This window comes from Agelaius phoeniceus, chromosome 13 (genome assembly GCF_051311805.1).
Source record: "Agelaius phoeniceus isolate bAgePho1 chromosome 13, bAgePho1.hap1, whole genome shotgun sequence".
Classification (NCBI taxonomy): Eukaryota; Metazoa; Chordata; class Aves; order Passeriformes; family Icteridae; genus Agelaius; species Agelaius phoeniceus.
Window position 1 is genome coordinate 9,977,461 of NC_135277.1, and position 19,503 is coordinate 9,996,963.

At 42.1% G+C, this 19,503-nt stretch overlaps 1 protein-coding gene across 10 annotated transcripts in view; it reads right to left on the reverse strand.

Annotated features, from left to right (window-relative positions):
- The window catches only part of PDE8A (phosphodiesterase 8A), a 126,201-nt gene extending 106,986 nt beyond the window's left edge, over nt 1–19,215 (reverse strand). For 5 of the 10 annotated variants that reach the window (XM_077185589.1, XM_077185588.1, XM_077185587.1 and 2 more), the window contains exon 1: nt 17,352–19,008. In XM_077185589.1, coding sequence (XP_077041704.1) covers nt 17,352–17,609 — 258 coding nt within the window. In that variant the 5' untranslated portion in view covers nt 17,610–19,008. Of the gene's footprint in view, nt 1–17,351; nt 19,009–19,076 lie in introns of those variants that run through there. The other 5 variants (XM_077185593.1, XM_077185592.1, XM_054641870.2 and 2 more) reach the window with 5 other exon arrangements.
- Between the last annotated feature and the right edge of the window lie 288 nt (nt 19,216–19,503).

Below are 19,503 nucleotides of genomic sequence, written 5' to 3' on the forward strand. Positions count from 1 at the left end.
AGCTTAATTCACTGCTTAATTCCAAGCACAGCCAGTCATTCCTGAACATCAGCAATGGCATCTGAAATGCTCAAACTATTGGACTGAGAAACAGTTTTTAGATTTTTTTTATATATTTTCACTTTTTTTTTTTCAAATATCACATTGATTAAACTTTTGAATAGCGCGTTGCTTCAGCAAGATTTGGTATTATTTGTGTCCAGAAGAAAAAAAAACCACAGAAAAATAGAAAACTAAATAACCACAACTCAAGTAAAAAAAAAAAAAAAAACAAAAACAAAAAAAAAACTCTTACAATTTAGACAAAGCTAAATAAGAATTTTTAATCTAAAAACCATGTGTAGTCCTTGCACCACAGTTGCTTATCTGTCACAAAGCAGACAAGCTACACTACAGCCTTGACTGACCATTATACATCATTCCAAGTTAACATTTTTCTATTTGACCATCTTATCTTCCTTTATCTCCCTGCCCAGTGAGGAGACCCACGAGTCACTATGTAAAACATCATTCTAGATCCCAAAAGTCTTTGCCAAGGCACAGTGTGACCAGTCCCAAGGATTTTTCAAAGAGGAATCTGGTGGGTTTAAAGCAATGGCTGGAAATACTGAAGGCCTTTCCCCAACAACTCTCTTTGTTTCTCTGTGCTACATTTGCTGCCCCTAAGTTTCTTTGGGGTAATTTCTAATTCTATGATGCTAACCTTCTTTGGGGAAGGACTGTAAAATTTAGAAAGACCTGCTCAGTGGCCCTAAAAATCTGCTGTTTGACTAAGAGCAGTTGGAATCAAGAAACTGCTTCTCTAAAGAGAGGGGAATTTCCACACAGCAAGGAAGGGCTGACCAAAGATGTAACTCCCGAGTGTGAAACAGCATCAAGTGAGTGACATGAAAACAGCAAGGGACTCCTGATCCCAGGGCATGTGAGGACAGAGTGGACCACAAAAGACTGAGCTTGCTTAGTTTCTGGTTGGAGGGTGTTTACCCTGAAAATGCAAATGTATGATCTGTGGAACAACATTGTCATGAGCTTCAAAAATTTAACAGCCTAACATTTATAGAGGGCGACACGTTTTGGAAGGATGCTATAAAAAAGGCAAAGAAAATTTAAAGGGCTAAAAAATAAAACGGACACAGTAATTAGAGTTTAGGTTTGTTTTCCATGGATTGAACTGGAAGATGATGAAGTGTAAAGGAAACAACTGCTGAGGTTCCCCAGAGCTTCCCCACAGCACACAAACCTGGGCTCCAGAATGTGAGTGCAGAGACAGGGGAAAGAGGCTTCAGCCCTGAGTGCTGCACATGGCTCGGATTTACTTGCAGAGCATCACCTAAATGCAATATCACCCCAGCTTCAGTACAAGCTGGATGAGAGTCAGGTCTCTCAGTCTATTCACACACTCAAAAGAAAACAAAGAGGACCAGTTTGTAGCCCCAGATCAGAGTAGGGAGCTCCTGGGTGAAGCTCTATAAGCAAAATAGCACTTGTGGGCCACCTCTCAGGAATGGTCACCAACTCAGCAAGTGCAAGAAAGAACTGATATGAAACATATAAAAGAAACAGTTATTTACATTAGAGACACAGTGAACATGACCCCATGAAGAAAATGGGAATTATGGCAGTTATTGGGGGTGTATCTGGAGGAAGAGTAACAATTTCTTTCACTCAGTCCTTGTCAAAAAAAAAAAAAAAAAGCTGTCACAAAACCAGCTTGAACTTCAATACTTTGGGAAGACATTGTAAAATTCCTAGTAAGGAGAAAAATCAATTTCCACTTCAGATCAAAGGTCAATTCAGATCACAACTATTCATGCAGATACTCACTTTACACAGCAAGTATCTGAACAGACATGTTACAAAAATAGATGAAAAATGTCTAATTTTTATTATGAAGTTTTGTCAGCACCAGCTGAATCATAGAAGACTAGGAGTCCATGATTAGTGTCATTTATGACAGTTTCTACTCATAGTTAAACAACTAAAATTCATGTCCACAATCTACAAACAAGCAATTTACCCATCAACTGATTGATTATGTTGTGCACTATGAAAAAGAAAATTATTTTTCCCCACAATATTACTTATTTCTGTTAAGCAACACAAGAACACACCTACAATTTAAAATGTCAGTACAGAAAACATTTTAAGCATTGAACAGCACTGCAGTCTTGAAAGCTTTATGAAAGATGAAAAAAATTCATTTTTCTAGTACAGCAGATTAGGAGTAAGTTTACTGCATTTTAGCTGAACTTAGAGAAAAAAAAAATTACTGGTTTGTTTATTTGTGTTTGTGTACACATCTATGAAAATACTCCTCCAGTATCAGATTGATTTATAATAATGGGCCTTTAAGGGCTATCGACCTTGCTGCAAATGATTAAGAGTACACTGTGTGTACTAAATAAAGATTTTCAGGGAGACATCTGTTTACTAGCTATGCCTCTTTGTAAGCAGGATTCTGCCATTTCCAGGGTAGTGTTCTGTGCCAGAGGGTGGGACGAAGCTGGACCTTCCTCAAAGACCTTCACACACAAAAATACTCCATGAAAAAAAGGCTTCAGAGGAGTTGGTATCAGTTTTGTCAGTGAGAGGACACACACTGTTTGTAACCCCCCAAAATTATAAATATATGCATTCATGAGCATTGGAAACATGACAATGGCAGCTGAAGGTACAACACAGTGGCAAAAAGAAGAAAAGGGGCTGGAGGAAGAAACTTCTGTTATGTGTGACTGAACAAGTTAAAGAAAAACTACCAACCACTAGGGATGACAATGCCAGAAGGTTAAGCAGAAACAGGCAGTAAAATGGGGAGGTTGGCACAGAAGCAGCTGTGGGGTGACAACATTTCTATCCCAAATTGCCACCATTTGGCATTACAATCAAATTGTCACCAAATCACACCTGATAATTCAGTCTCTTCCATACTTAATGTATGTATTATTATACGTACTTGTCCCATACTCAAACATAAATCTGGAATAGTTTAATGAGATAATTATTAACATTAAGTTGGTTCTAAGCAATGCTATCAATTAACTGATACTTCAGCTTTTCTTTAATAATCTGAAGTCACAGAATGCAGAGCCACTTACAGCCTGTTCTGAAGAGCAGTGTCCTATAGCAAAAGGCAAACAAACAGCAACAGAGGACAAAGGCCATTAACAATCATTTATTTGTCCTAATTCAAGGACTGTTCCCTCCTCTGTTTGTTCTACTGCCTAGTCAAGCCTACAAAGTCTTGCTGACAAGAAACAAAATGGTTATCTGCCTTACCTTTACTTCCCAAGGGCTTGCAAATATTCGCATCATGATTTCACACCTCAGCCAAACTATTTCCTGTTAAATCTGTCTGTCCAAAAGAGGTAAAATTCCAAAAAAGCATCAGTGTGGTGGTGGCAGCATTCAGAGTCTTGCAGAGCTCCTTGGAGTGTGGTAGTGTTCACATGGGTTCTTGGATGAGGCAAGAGACGAGAATGTTGACTCCATGTTCAGAAGGCTTGATTTATTATTTTATGATATATATATATTACATTATAACTATACTACAAAGAAATAGAAGAAGAGGTTTCCTCAGAAGGCTAGCTAAGAATAGAATGGAAAAGAATGATAACAAAAGCAGCTGGCTTGGACAGAGCACGAGAGCCAGCTCTGCCGTGACCGGTCAGTAAATCTAAACATCTAAAGGAGACCAATTACAGATCTACCTGTTGCATTCCACAGCAGCAGATAACCATTGCTTACATTTTGTTTCTGAGGCCTCAGCTTCTCAGAAGAGAAGAAATCTTAAGAAAAGATTTTCACAAAAAGATGTCTGCGACATTGGAGCTCCCACAGCTAGCAGTGCAGGCTGTAAAGGACTCATAAAAGCAGGCAAGTGGCCCAAAGGCATCAGCTGCCAGAAACTATTACAGTCCAAAGGCTCAACAAGGAGCAAAAGGCTCCATGTGCTCACTTCACTTCCATTTCACTCGTGCAGTCCTAAATTCCTGGCACAGGAATAACACAAATGTCCTGGGAAACCTTCTTATTACAAATGGAGCTAACATTAGCAGAACTGGTTTTGCTGGTATACTTTATACCAGCTCCTCAGCTGAAACAAGCTTTTCTAACAAAAGCATGCATGCTTCCCTCTATCCACTATCATTGTATGAATAACAGAGATATTTTCCAAAATAAAATATAATTAAAACCCAAATCCCTCACAGATATTTCTAATCTAGTTCACATTCCTCATACAGTGCAGTCCTTGACTGTATTAAGACTTCACCTAAACGCGTCCCAAGTATAGTTCCCCATGTCAAGAAATACAGAAAATCTTTCTGTTGTGGAAGAAGCTGTACCATTGTATTTTTACTCTCAAATGGCATAAACAATGCTGCAAGAAGCACACTAGTATCAGTATTGGTGTAATTAGAAGAGAGCTTTACCCTACTTATGTCAGTAAGAAATCTCCTGAAGAGCCATTGCAATAACTGACGCTTGAGGTGAGAGGAGATGCCCCTGCAGCCAAGACCCTAAACACTTGTTTCTGTAACATCTGATGGATCCTCTCAAGGTCATGGGTAGTTTGCAAATGTCTGCAAGAGTATTTATTCTTCCTCCAAGGACAAACTGAAGAAACCTTGCTAACTGAACTGCAGCCTCCACTGACTTCAGCAGGTGTTCTAGTAGTGCTCAGACTAAATTTTCTATACTGTCAGGAGAGAAAGGTACAAAGCACAAAAAGAAATATCCATTATTTTATTAAAAAACAGATAAGAATTAAAAGAACTGCACTTGTATGATCATTTAAAAAAAAAAAGTACAGTACATCTTCAATCAGAATCACACAGGAGCTGCAATCCACTGACTGTTTTAGAGTGCTTATGCTTTTTAACTGTCTAAAAATGGAAATAATTATGAAGCTCCCCAACATGCTGGGACAGCCAGGGGCTTTCTTTAAACACTTTGCAAAATAACACTCTCTCTTACCACATGAGCTCTTAATTTCTCCATTCAGAAAAGCACACAGCACTTCCCTACAGTGCATAGCTGGGCAGTTCCAGAGCCTGCTTCTTCACACAAAATCTTTGAAAGAAGACTGGTAACTAAACTTGGCTTAATTAAGCTGACAATTTCACAGCTACTTTGAACAGCTCATTAACTGCAGGCTACAGCTTCTTTACAGCCAGGGCTCCACAATACATCACACAGTGAACCTGCTGACAGGAGCTGCAACTTCCAACTCACATTTCAAGAGATCAGATTTATTACTGAAGTCCTGCTTCTTCTAAAACCAGTTCAGGCCTCCTGTAATAATGACTAAAAATACTTTTCTCTGCAGTACAGTGCTACACATCACTGCAGAGAAACTCTGCATGTTAAAGGCAATTCTGTTTTACATGGGCTGCCAGGCTGAGAGTGGTGCTGGGGTGAGGACAAGTGGCTGTGGCTGAGCTGCCACAGTTGAGGGTTTACTAAGTCAGAGGGTTGGATTCTACTTAAATTAACCACAAGCTAATTGGCAAACATCCTGTACATATGTATATAGCCCTTGGACAGTCTGCTCATGTCTGTTCTGGGACAAAAGTATCTGTAGTTACAGCAATCAGTTACTCTGTGTTTAAAAAATTGTTTTTAAACAAATTAATACTGCTGGCCTCAGATCATTCCTCAGTACAGAGGTCAAAGTTTCCCAAACCTAACTCAGACTTTTAAGGATATGAAGACCTCTTGCAACACCCAGCAAAAGCATAATTGTGGTGTAAGCCATAATCCCTTTACCCTAGAAATCCTCTGTCATGCTTTTTTCTCTACATGATTGTTTTATTAGTTTTCCTTAAAAATCATTAAACTATTTTAGGATGGGCTAAAGAACTCTCCTTTAGAAGAATCTCTTAGAAATTCTACCTGCTGTCTTGGGACACCCTGATGTTGGGAAAGATGACAAAAAAATGCCAAGCCCTTCACCCACATCTCTCTCTGCAAAATGGAGGGGAAAAAAGAGAGGGGAAAAATGTAGGTACGACACAAATCTTTGTACCTCTCACAAAGTGGCAGGAAGCAATAGTAGTCAAGGATTTAAAGATTCCCAGGTAATATTTCACATGAGTATTTACTGAGTGTACTGTTACAGGGGTAAGTGGAAACCAGATGCCAAAGTAGTCAAAGTGATTGGCCACAGCCAGGGAAGCACCACTCAGCTTTCAGCTGAGCCCAGCTCATTTCCTTGGTACCTTTGTCCTGGAATGGAGCAGCCCTGGCACAGCAAATCCTAACAGGTGGATGGAGCTGGGTACTTCTCTGATCAGTCAGCTGGAATATCAGTCAGCTGGGGAAAAAATGTAAGGGACCATTGACCAGAAACATCAGGTTTCCTGAAGGGGGTTGATAGTTCTTCTTTGCAGGTCATCCGTGGAGAAAGGGCAAGAGACTACACAGCCTCACTGCTAAACACACACTTGAGAAAACAACAGACTGAGGAAGACTGCGTCCCTTTCAAACTGATGATGGGAGAATTTATGAGGTTTCTCAACTTTTCAGGACAAATCACTTTTCCATAGCTAGGTAAATATCTGTGGAGACAGCCACTTCTGCAGCTAAACCATACCTCAGAGAGAGCTCTGAGCCTTGCAAGCACTGGACCCTGCCACTCACACTCTCCACTGGCCTCTGCTCTTGGTTTAATTTCAAAGGGACTGACAGGGCAGTGCATCCTAACCCACAATAAATCCTGTGCACCCAGTAAAAGGGTGAAAATCACAGCTACCTCTTAAGACCCACAGCCTGCACTTCCTAGCACAGCTCAAAGGCTCTCAGAGGAAATGGAGGAAAAGATTGCCATTCCCCGACCCTGCACCAGGTCTGTTCCATTTCCACAGTCTTAGGCTTTGTAAAGCAACCAAACAAGGTTACCCCACAAAGCAAAAGCTACCCAAGAACAGTGTCCCACAAACCTAGCAGGGCACAGCAGGAGAGAGTTTACATTGCCCAAAGAGCACAAGAGAGCCTTGTAAGAGCTCTCAGCAATCACAACAGCCAAGATAAAGTTAGCAGAAAACTTCAGAGCTATGTAACCTCCAAAAAGAAGCTGCTTTTAGTTTAATTGGCAAAATAAGAGATTGCAATTTCAGCTTGCTTTTTTTGACAGTCCAGCTATGAATCTCACTGTAAGTAATTCATAAGAGAGCTTAGCTTTTTAGAAAATGTGTACTTCAGTCATGCTTCTCTGAAAATTTGGTGCCTGGCAATGTTCCCGTGGTCACACTGTGAGCAGAGGCTGAGTCTGAGGATGTGACAAGCCTCTGGACTTCCCACACCTCCCACCAACCACTGGCAGGGCTTGCTCCCTCTGCCCCACTCCCACTCAGGCTCTGAGGCTCTGCACTGATGCAAACAAACAAGGAAAAAAACCCTTCCAACTGTGTTGGGAAAAAAAAATTTCCAACTTGCAAACAGTGACGGCAGAATTATGTTTCTCAGAAAACCATCATAAACTGATACATCAATATTTAGCTCTCAGAACCAAAAATAGAGAATGCCCAACTTTTTTTTTTTTTTTATTTGCTACCAAACCAGCAGGCTGCCACTACTGCCTGTCCTTCAGGAACAGACAGACACTACCTCTGCCCTTCTCACCAAAGCCAAGGGGGAGAGGGATGGGTCAGATTCCTCACTGAGCAACTTCATTCGTTCAGTGAGTTTTAGGTAGGATGAACAAGGATCATAAAAGCTAAATCTCTCTTATCTCCAAGAATCTGGTTTTTCCTACTAGGTACCACTGCCAAAGGCAACTGCCTTTTGGATAAAACTTGGTTCCCAACAAGCTATTGCTCTAATACATCCATTTAAAATAGCTGTAACATGCAATAAATTCTCAGAAAACTCCTAAAAAGTAAGCAGCTGCCCCATAGTAAAGCGTTCCCTGCTTTGGAAGAGGCACAATGTGGCATTATCAGCTGAGGGAAGAAGTGTCACTGGGAGGCTTAGGGGCTGTGAGTGACAGCAGTGCCACAGAGTTTGAGCTGACTGTTCTCCTGACAGATCTCAGCTCCACAGCACAGCAGGGAACAAGGCCACCACCTCCAGAACTGAGTACATGCCATACCATCACTAATTGACAGTAGGAGCAGAATAGCCCTTTCATCTGAAATTCTGCAGAAAGCAGATCCATTCCTGCCAAAGACAAAAAAAGAAAACCCCAAATATTAAGTAAAGGAAAAGTTCCAGCAGCATCACTGGAAGCATGAAGCACTGTCTGAGTTCACAGGACTTATTCTTCCTTTTGTTAACAGAACAAACCCTGTTTGGGTTTGCAAAGCCCCCTCTGCCTGGCTTTGAAATGTTTAATTCCTCTAAAATACCAATTTTACCCTCAGGTTTTTTCATCTGGAGGACACACTGACCTATACATGGAAAACAACTTCGCTACCCTTGTTGTGAAGTCCTCTTCAGAATACAAACTCATACTTAATTTCAATTCATGTCCCCTGCTTTCTTCTAAACTCTTCCATTGTTTGTTTGTGGTCCCTGTAAAGTATCTGCAGAAACAAATACATCAACAATTCACACTGGGGGTGCTGCAGTGGTAAGTATGTGCTAACACTGGTTTGGAAATTAATTCTCCATTCACAAATTCCACTCAAGAGTACAATTTTTCATTGCACTCATCAGCCAAGTTTTAAGGACATAAAACTAAAATATTGGTATCATATTACACACCAAAATGGCAAAAAATGAAAAGTAAATCAGTACGTTCAGACTAAAGCAAGAAGAGGAACATGAAGAACTCTTCTCAGTTTTGTACCTTTAAATAGATCCCTTGCATCTCTCCCCAGAGCAGGCTCTGCTGAGGGCAGGGACAAAGCCCTGCACAGGGGACACAGCTTGGTGTGAGCGCAGCCCTTGTGCTTGGGTACATGGTGGCCCTGAGCCTGCAGGACACAGAATTCCCACCGGGCATCCAAGTGGAAAGAGACAGCAAGCTGGCCAGGCAGGACAGGCTCCCCAGGGCAGGTCTGGGTCCTGCTGCATCACTGCTACAGAATGATCCTCAGCGGTGAGGGAACAGCAACACAGGTACAAATACAGGGGGGAAAATCCTTCTGAATGCTTAGAAATGTAAGGGTCTAACTTCATGAGTGATCACTCTCAAAGGTCTTAACAGGCCTGAAAGAGTGTCATTTTAGTAACAATCTGGCCACTAATAAATCCCTTCGGTATTTGAAAATAACACTTTGCTTTGGTTTGAAAAGTAAAAAGCAGATATCTCGCCAGCAATCCCAGTGCCATCCACACTTCAGTACAAGCTCTGGATTCCAGTATTTATGGACCTACACTCTGATACTCATCCTGTGCTGAAATATTTATCTTTGAGTTAAAGCTCATGGAAAATGCAGTTTTTACCAGGCAGTTAAACTGTGTGCAGGACACATCACTTCTGCTTCGAGTTACCAGAGTAATAGGTGTGGCTGTCCTCAACCATTTGTGGAATTTCTCACCAAACTTATGAAAAGTTATGAAGGAAGGGAAAAATAAAAAAACAAACCATACCAAAAAAAAAAAAATCAACCAAAAAAACTTAAAAAATTGGAAGGAAAAGCAGACAGTATTCCAAAAAGAACACACATCTGCAAATTAATCATCTCAGCTCAACACTGATTTTGACCTACCTACATATCCCATAGACATGTTTGTGCATTTAAACCTGGAATTAAAAGCACTGCTGTAAAACAGAGCTCTACACCTCAGTGTCAGAAGAGCCACAACCCTGATAACTCAGTGGGAATGAGGAACATCTTTCTGATGATGCTAAAGTGCAGCTACTCCTAAATACAGGAAGATTGCTTTCAAAGCAGATCAAGGTTCTTTTGTTGTGCTTTAATTAACAAATTAGCCTAGGTTTTTTTTCCAAAGAAAATTCTTATAAAGAAGGTTTACTTTGCCAATCACTTACTGAGGTTGTTTTTCTGCTTAAATTTTATTACAGATAACCCAACTTCAGTCTCAAAGGCAGAACAGGATAGTAAATGTGTAACTTTAAAATAAGTTGTCTTTTAGTGGCAAATAAGAGGGGGCCTCATCAAGTTTCCACCGCATCCCAGCAGGGAGCTAAAGGTCACTGCTAACTCAAAATGAAAACAATGGGAAGTAGAGGATGCCATTCTTTCATATTTGTCCAGTGATTCTGTGTTTTCTTTGCATGGATTTACTTAGGAAACTGGGAAGTTTCCACAATGAAAAGATTTCAATGTCACCATTTTCCCCTGTAACAAGACCAATAATCTATTCATGTCACTTTGTAAAATGTTTGATTTACAAAGCAAAGTACATCTTCCTTGAAAAAGGCATATAAAATGTTTGGTTTCCTATGCAACTTTCAAATTAACATGCAAAATAATTCTTCTTTTGCCAAAAAAATAATGAGTTCTCATTTCCAACAAAGAAACAGACAGGCCTTAAATATGTTAAAATATTATTTAACAAACAGACTAATATATATCCCGATTTTAAAAAATCCTTGAAATAGTATCAGTTTAGTTCACTCAGAAATGAAAGACCCATCTGGCCAACAGAGATTTTCTTTACACACAAAAAAAAAATGTTATCCCAATTTCTCAGGACCTAGTGCTCAAAAATTGTCTATCAGGTAATAAAGTGGCAGAACCAAAAGCCACATTTCCTGCCACTCCAAGCAAGGGTGGGAATCCTTATTTGAGTCCCCCATGCTGGAATCAGTCTTCTTCATGAGAAACATTTTATTCCCAAAACTGCTTTTAAATCTTGAATATTCCTTTTTCATTCCAAGCTCTTCTGCAATGCAAGGACATTAACTCTCTACATATATCTGCAGACTACCTTTGAACATTGAAAACACTATCAAAACCCATCTCAAATTATCTTGTCTACCACATTCAAAACAGATATAACCTAATTTATGTCAACACATTTCCATGTCAAAAAGCAGGTTCCAGCTCTCTCCCTTTCTCCTGGAACAAAGCCATACATGTGGGAGCTGGCTTACACAATGCTAAGCCTTTCACTTTATGCAGAGTGACAGAGTTACAGATTTTACAAGAAACAGAAGAAAAGGGCCTGGGAGTTTGATGTGAGGCCAACAGTACAACCCATAGCAAAAGAGAACGGTCTGGAAGAATGCACAAATTAGAGACTCTGCTATTTAACTTCACAGCAAGTGTAACACCATCCTTTATTACATTTTGGCCCTAAAGGGGGTATCAAGAAAGAACCTAAAAGGGGCTGAATGCTGAAATCTTTTTGCAAAGCAGAGGACAAACATCACTTCCTCGGTGCCTTTGAAACTTAAAAATCTGACTCTGGGCAATAAAACTATTTAGTATGTCATGCACATTAAAGCTATTCAATTTGTATCTTGTCATCCTGTGCCAATTTAAATTACAGTTATATGATGATACCTAATTATTTTACCCAAAGAGCAGATAGCAATGTGTAGAATGCCACGGGACCAAGCCAATTCCTATTGAACCTCCACTGGATGAATGTGTCTTATATATAAAAACACTGAAATTCACATGGAAAACTGAGTTTGGGACATGAAATCATGCTCTGTGTGCAACCTTGGAAACATTGCTAACAATGTTTTAATTCCATCCATGGCTGGTAAAGCAATTTACAGTGTGGGCATATTATATCCATATGCACCACCAAAACAGAACACAATGCTAAAATGTTCTCCTCTGTGTGCAGGTGCTTCTGTGGCCCCCTTATAAAATGACAATGTAAATCTTGTATTGAAACTATTTCACCTTGAGGCCACTCTGCTCATTATCATATTTGCTTTAAGCTTCTTTCACTTTTTGCTGAGAGCAATAAAAGCTTTAGCTGTCCATATCTCAAAACACTTATTTCTTCTTTGAGGACTCATTTGAAAGTCAGTTGAGATTCCAACTGCTCAAAAAGTGGAATATTTTCAGTGTATTGTTACTATTGCTTAAGTAAGCCAATTCTGGAGTCCTTTCTCAATGTGACAGCCAAGAGAGGTGAACAAATGTTCATATAATACTAAAACAAAACAGCTATTTATCACTGTTGGTAGTGGCGACTGCTGGATATAACAATTTCAATGGATGTTAAAAATAATTCTCACTCAAATACCTCTCCCTTTCTTGACATGGACATTTACTTTAACATGAGGAACAAATATTAAAGCATGCAAAATGGAAAGCAGAACAGTTTTCCAAACAGTATTTTTTTCTTAGATTCAAATGAACCATGAGCAACTTTCTTAATAAAACATTCTTCATTGTCACACAGATTGTAAGCGTCCTCCAACCTACAATTCATTGAATAAGAAGTATTTGCAAGTGGGTGTAACCATTTTGTACCTTTAATTTATACTTAAACTTAGCATTTTGAATGTAAAATCTGAATTGCTTGTATATTAAATAGCAAGGCAAAGCTGTTAACTTGCACTGGAATTTCACACCACATGTAATATTGGGAATGGTAAAAACTCATTAATACATCACCTCCTGTTATTCTGCCTGGCTTATAAGTACACTCTACAAGTAGAAAATTTCTCACTGTAAATGTACTTACACTTCAATCTGAGCCATACAATTAAGAATACAAAAGGTACAACACAGTAAGAAAAACATCTAGAACTAAAGAGAAATAAAGGCTTGGTTTTAATACTTCCTCTATTAGCAGATTCAGCTGGCAGAAAAGGAAAAGCTTAGTACTTAACTACATAAAATGGCCAGGGAAAAGACACAGAGCAAACTCAGACAGCAGCACTGAAGAACAGCAGAAAAGGCACAAGAATTTTCAGCTGAGTTTCAGTGAAGTTTTTACCAGCAGAAAATACTCCAAAAATTCAGGGTCTAACCTTGCTCATCTCAGGCACACCAAGAATTGTCCTCAGAAGCAGTGACACATTTTGCATGAGTTGGTTTGCATGACAAGAAGAGGTACCAATAATAATGCTTTGAAAATTGAAACCACGGCTTATGCTGTCTTTGTAGTGTAGCCATCTATATAATGTGAGTGATTTATAGTTTGGGTTTTTTCCAATTTACATAACAAACCACAAGAAACTTAAAAAGATAAAAATTAGACCTAAACATGAGCCCAGCTCACATGTTACTACACCACTTCACTTCATACAATTTAAAAATTAGACTCCCATCCCCTGGAGAAAGAGTTCATGCCTTTACAACAACAGCATTAAAAGTATCAGTCTGAAAGTCTGGAGCCCTAAAGACTGAGAAAAGTTCATGGATGTCAGCGTGGGAAGGATCCTCAGTGCAAGCAAGGATCTCTGTACAGGAGAGCTGACGTCAGTGGAAGTGGGAGGGAAATGGGGATGGGAAATGATTGAGGACAGTTTCAGTGGGAACAGGGAGGATTCAGGAGAGGGTGGATGGCCTCAGTGGAAGCATGGGCAGAAAGTGTGGGAGTATCAAAGGGAGGGAGTGCTCGTGTGTTCCGAGGGAAAGGAATTACCAGACAGGGAGGAAAAGAGCAGACAGCTTAATGGACTAAATAACGTGCTGCTAACTGCTGAGATGAGATCCACTGAGCACTGCAGGTGCCATGGAGCACACAGCCTGTGCAGAATTATGCAACACGGGCTTGCAGTGGCTGCAAAATTCACAGGCAATTTCAGGGCTTGAATGCAGAAAACTTACTGGCTGTAGGGGCATGGATTGAAACTGGCTGCCCCTCATCAGCTGATAAATCAAAAGACTATTTCACATTTGGTCCTTCTGACTTGGGAGTCATTTTAATTTCAAACAAATGAAGTGTGGATTTACTCTCTGATCCCCTTGCACCCAAATGCACATATTTCTGTATTAAATGTACCAACAGGGAGAGTTCCTCAAGGAAAGAGGAAGGAAATCTTACATACGTAAAAGAATGACAGAGCAAAATCAAGGTGCTACAGTGTATATTAATGTGCTGGAGAAGAGCCACACACACACAGGATGTTGGGATAGCATTTGATTATGAATATCCCAGCCAATTCTAAATAAACACCAAGAAGTCCTTATGCCTTTCAGCATTTACTCCACTTATGCTATGGATTAAATAGTTATTCTAATGGTGTTTAAGCAGGTTTCTATAAATCCAAGTACCGTTATCACAAATTCAACTACAAAAATATCTGAAAATCATAACTAATATATATGAAAAGGACAGACTGTCACAATTTTGAGTCCACTTCCTTGAGATTTTTAGAGTTAAAACAAAAATCAGGGAATCTCCTCTTTGTAACAGTACTGGTTGAGCGTAATTTGACATTCTTTATGTAGCACTGAATAATCAAAGCCCAGTCCTTGCATCCAAGTCCTGCTCATCTTTCACTAGTACAGTGCCTCTGCAGAGGCAATACATTGAAAATCAAGGAAGAGCTTCCATGGCTGGTTCACTGTTTAAATATGACACTTAATCTGAGATGCTCATAATTGTCAAATAAAAGCCACATATGAAAATCCTAATTAAGGAGGGAGATAGAGGTGCCAGGACCTAAAAGAGGTCTTCCATTTCTCACATATTGTCACCATATTCATACACAGCAGAAGTGGGTATTACAGCATTTACCTCTGCTCACACACACTTTCAGGATTATTCTGCAAATTTGGGTGGATTAATTTAGGGTTCCCCGTACTAGACAACAACACATCACTTTTTTAGCTACAGTTTATAAATGGATGCAAATCACAAGATACAGTATGCTCACACCACCCATCCAGAAAATGACCCTCTGCTATTTGGCCAGGAGAAAGATATAACAAGACACGAACACAAAACCAGAGTAAGTCAGGGGCCAGTTAGCAATAGATATAATGCCATTTTACAACTAACATGGGACTTTTTTTTACACTTTCTGGCTTGAAAAATGTGCACTGTAGCTAGCAAACTGATTCAGTAATAGTAATATAATAGTAAATATTATTGCACTATTAAAACTATCCGTGTTTTAATGAACTTAACACTAATGCCAGCCAAAGTGAAAACATGAAATTTACACAAGGCCAAGTTTTGTTCATAGCTCTAGCACAGCATTCTGTTGGCTTTAATTTGAGAATATACAACAACTTAAAGCACCCTGAAACCAAGTAAAAATGTCATTCAGGCAGATTACTGGCGATTCACACAAATTCTGGGTGACACCACCAGTGCCCAAAGCACACCAGGTTTGCAGCATTTCATGTTTGTGTGAAGGAATCCCCGAGGCCATAAAGAGTGTACTACACACTCCAAGAAATAGCAATGGTTCTTAGTAGCACCCTAACTCTTACAGCTCTTCCTCAAATCAAAAATCCTTTTAATTACAAAACAGCACAACATCCTGCCCAATGATCCTTTTGCCTTCAGGAATTTCAGGCTCCTGCACATTGTTTTCAATTTTCTCACTCTTTCCAAACTTCACTGGGCTGTGAGAACTGCTCTGCAGTGATCCCTCACTCCAGCACAATCTCTGAGACAGCACAGTTATCTAGCACTGCAAATCTGGTCCTACTACACACACTAATGATAAATGCAGAGAAAGAAATACCATGCTGCCTGACAGCTCTAAAGATTATTACAGGGTTTTGCACACGAAAATAATGTAGATGTGACGTGTCCAACAGATTTTGTATTCAACTGATCACAAAGAGAGCTCCATTTTCATTTCTCAGAACCCATCTTTCACAGAACTGTGCTAAAGAGTGATGACAGGGGCAGAAAATGTGACTGAGTGATAAAAATCTGAGTGGCTGTCAATGAGATGACAGCATGCATACAAACCAACAGCAACCTATGGAGTCTGGCTGAATTATCCAAACCTAGTAACAAGAATTTGTACAAAGTTCTTGAAGGTGAACAACAAAATTTAACTAAATTAAGATTGCTTCCCACACATGCTTCTGGAAACAGGTTTGAGGGATTTTTTCCCCTTAAACAATCACACAAGACAAATTCACAGAACAAAAATTTGAAAAGACTACTTTTGATTCAGGTTTTGTAACATTCAGTTATAATCCCTATTACAAATTCAGCCAGCAAAACAACTGTCAGGACTTAGATGACAGCTGAAGCTTGCTCAGCGTGGCTGCTGTGTTAAACACGCCGTGAGCTCATCTATCGCGTGTGAACAGGGCCGTAAAGTTCATTTCCTGTGCAGGGCTCTTAACACTGAAATTGAGTTTAGTGCACCACCACTCAGCTTCATGTTCTTAGTTAAGTATTGCTAATTCCTCCCCAGCTCACTACTCTCAAAGTATTGCTAATTTTTAAGACTTTTTTAAACTATGAAACTTATTAAACTATGACCAAAGATTACCAAATCTGAAGGAAAACAATCAAAGAAAATCACCCACATAATTGAAGTAAATTATTCCAGGTCAATACTCTAGAAGTTGTCTTAATAAGCAAGTAAAAACCCTAAGAAAAGAACAAATCATTAGATTTTCTGTTAGTCTGCAAAGCACTTGACATTCAGCTAGATCTCACTTGCATCTCAAGCCCGTGTCTTATATTTACAACATGTGTGTCTCAGTTCTTATCACAGCAACCAGAAGAGATCAGCCATGTTATATAATATCCCCAGGGCTGCTACAATGTGTTTTTTCTTACATTTGCAACTACTCATTTTTACAAAATAAAAAATAGTTTCCAAAAAAAAAAAGAAAAAGCAAAGATATAATCCAAACCTATAACATTAGGAGCGAAAGTACAACCCATAAATAAGCAGATAAAAAGCAAACAGACAAACAAGCACTCTGAACCACTGTCTCACTTCCAAGAAAATAATCACAAATCACAATTTTCTTCAGTATGTGTCTGTCAACTCCATACAGTCTTGTGTTGTGCCTCTAAAGTATGGGCGCAAACACACGGAAAAAAACCCGCAAAAAAAATCCCTATTTGCAGCAACAGACAAGGTCAACAAGTTGTTAATGTAAATCAGTACCCAGAGCAAAACACGCTGCCGCTCTCCCTTCACCTCTCCAAATGGAAGAGGTATGAAAAGCGATCTGCCCCTGTTTGCAGAGGGGACAAGCACGGAGAGCGCCGCGGGACGGCCCGGCACCATCGCGGGGCTCCGCGCATCCCCCGCACGGCGCGGCCCCACCGCGCCCCAGCCGACCCGGCTCCAGCCATCCACGAGGACAATCGACACCGCTCTCCTTCCCGGAATCAGGAAAACTCATTTTGTGGAGTGAAGAAAGAGGCTTGGGTACCTCCACAAAGTCGCCAAGACACTGATTAGTTTATAAACGAAAGTAAAGCCCAAGCCAGGAAAAGCTCCCGCACAGCGGCCGGAGAGTCCTTGGGCTGAACCGCTACAGCCAAGCTCCTGTTCTGAGAGAAACAGTGCTCGTGTTTAGCACCCTTTTTACCTTAACATTGGATCTGCCGGTCTGGGCCTCTGCCTCCATGCTCTGGCTGTTCTCCCTCTTGTCTTTCTTAGAGGAATTAGTCCTCGCCTCATAAGTGGATGTGTTGTAGCATTTAATGAATAATCCTGGGACGGGGTTGCCTTGCTGTTGAGACATGGTTGTGTTGGTCTGGTGAGGGAAATTGTACTCCTCAGACTCATTGCTACTGTGACAGATCACTCTGCTGTCAGAGAGGTTGGTGCTTGGAACACAGCCCATGCTTTGTGGCCACCTGGGGAATACTTCTAAATTGTATATATATATATACGTGTATATATATATGTATATATATATCTTTCCTTCCCGTTGATATTTTCCCCCTGCTTAATTTTTTTTGTTAACAAGTTGAATCTTTCTCCTGCGTCTCCGCTACACTCTGAAGCATTGCCATCGGTCCCTTCTACACCACCAGAAACGTGTCTGTTCTCCTCGTCCTCCAGGAAACAGGTCCTTTTAGCTCAATCTCAGCAGTGGGCTGGGGAGCTGGAGGGGAGGGAAGGGGGAAATCAAGAACCGGTCGACTTCGTATTTTCACAGATTATTATTAATTTGTCTAAGCCATCTGAGAATCTTGGTAACGTTTTCTTTCCTTCTTGTGAAAGCAGGAAAAAAAAAAAAAGAGGAGAAAAAAGGCAAAAACAACAAAAAAAGAGGCAAAAATAACAAAAAAACCCCAAGCCCCAAACCACACACACCTCGGCGTCGGCTCGGCTCTCAGAGCGGCCGGGGGCACGGCACCATCTCCTCCCCTGAGCCCGGAGCACGGCGCATTTTCCACCCGGGCTTGCTCCGCGTTACCGATTAACCCGGGACCGGGCCGGGGGCCGCTCCCCACCTCCGCGTCCGCGCTCACTCCTCGCGGTCCCGCTCGGCGCTGCGCTGTGCCGGGGGTGCGCTTTGGGGTGTGCTTTGGGGCCAAAAATAAAAAAAAACCCCAACGATTTATTAAAAAATACCAGCGAAGAGCGAGAGCCGCCCGGCCGCCCCGGGGAGCGGGCTGCGCTCCTCACGCCGCGCTGGGCTCGTCCCGCGCCGCCTCGGTCGCGGGCGGGCGGGCGGCCGCCGCGGGGGTGACATTCAGGTTCCCGTCGTCGGAAGGAAGGAAGAGCCCCCCGTCAGGCGGCAGCGGGGCTCTCCGGCCGCCGCAGCGGCATCCCGGCTCAGCGCCGCGGGGCAGGGGCGGGCCGGGCCGCGGGGAGCCCCCTCAGGGGACGGGGCACGGCCCGGAGGGCTTCCCTCAGCCGCGGGGGCAGCCGGCGCGGCGGGCGGACGCATCAAAGGGCCTCCATGATGCGGTTGGTTTTTTGGGCAGAGAAGTGATGCGAGACGGCGAGAGGGGAAAAATCAAAAAATAATAAGAAAAAAAAAGGGCGAGAAAAATCAAAAAGAGCGAGAAGTAGAAGGAGAACGATCCTAGCGTCCCATCCCGGCGGCAAGGGCTGCAGCGGCGAGAGCTCTGGTTCCCGGGGCCGTGGTGTCTGCATCCCTCAGCAGGGAAATGCCTGGCTCCCCGCAGCCGCCGTCCCTCGCGCCGCGCTCACCTTGTTATTATTGATGCTCCTCGGCGGCGGCCGCGGCCCCTCCGCGCCCCGCCCGCCCCGCGCCGCCCCGCCCCGGCTCCCCCCGCGCCGCCCCGGCCCCGGCCCCGGCTCCGGCCGAGCCAATGCAGCGCCCGGCGCCGCTGACCTCCGGCCCGCGCTGGCGTCAATGCAGATCAGCGGCCGCGGCCAATGCCGCGCCGGCCCCGCCCGAGCCCGCGCCCCGCACCGCCGCTCGCACCGCACCGCAGCGCAGCGGGGCCGCACCGCTCAGGGCGCGGGGCAGCCCCGGGACGCCGCCTCCGGGAGGCAGCGAGCCCCGGGAGACACCTGGTGCCCTGCTTCAGAAAGCGGACAACCGCCTCGGTTGTTGCTTCCCATCGTTTTCCTTTTCGGCTCTGCCCATGCCAATTTCTTTGAAAATATTTTTGAAAGCGAAGCCTGTGAAAAGGGAAGATGGTGCTATGGGTGGAGCCAGGCCCCGGGGCTTGGGAAATCAACTGCAGGCAGACTTTTCCTGGAATATGTATGTAAAATAAACCTTTTCTGTTTCTATATCATATGAAAGTAACTAT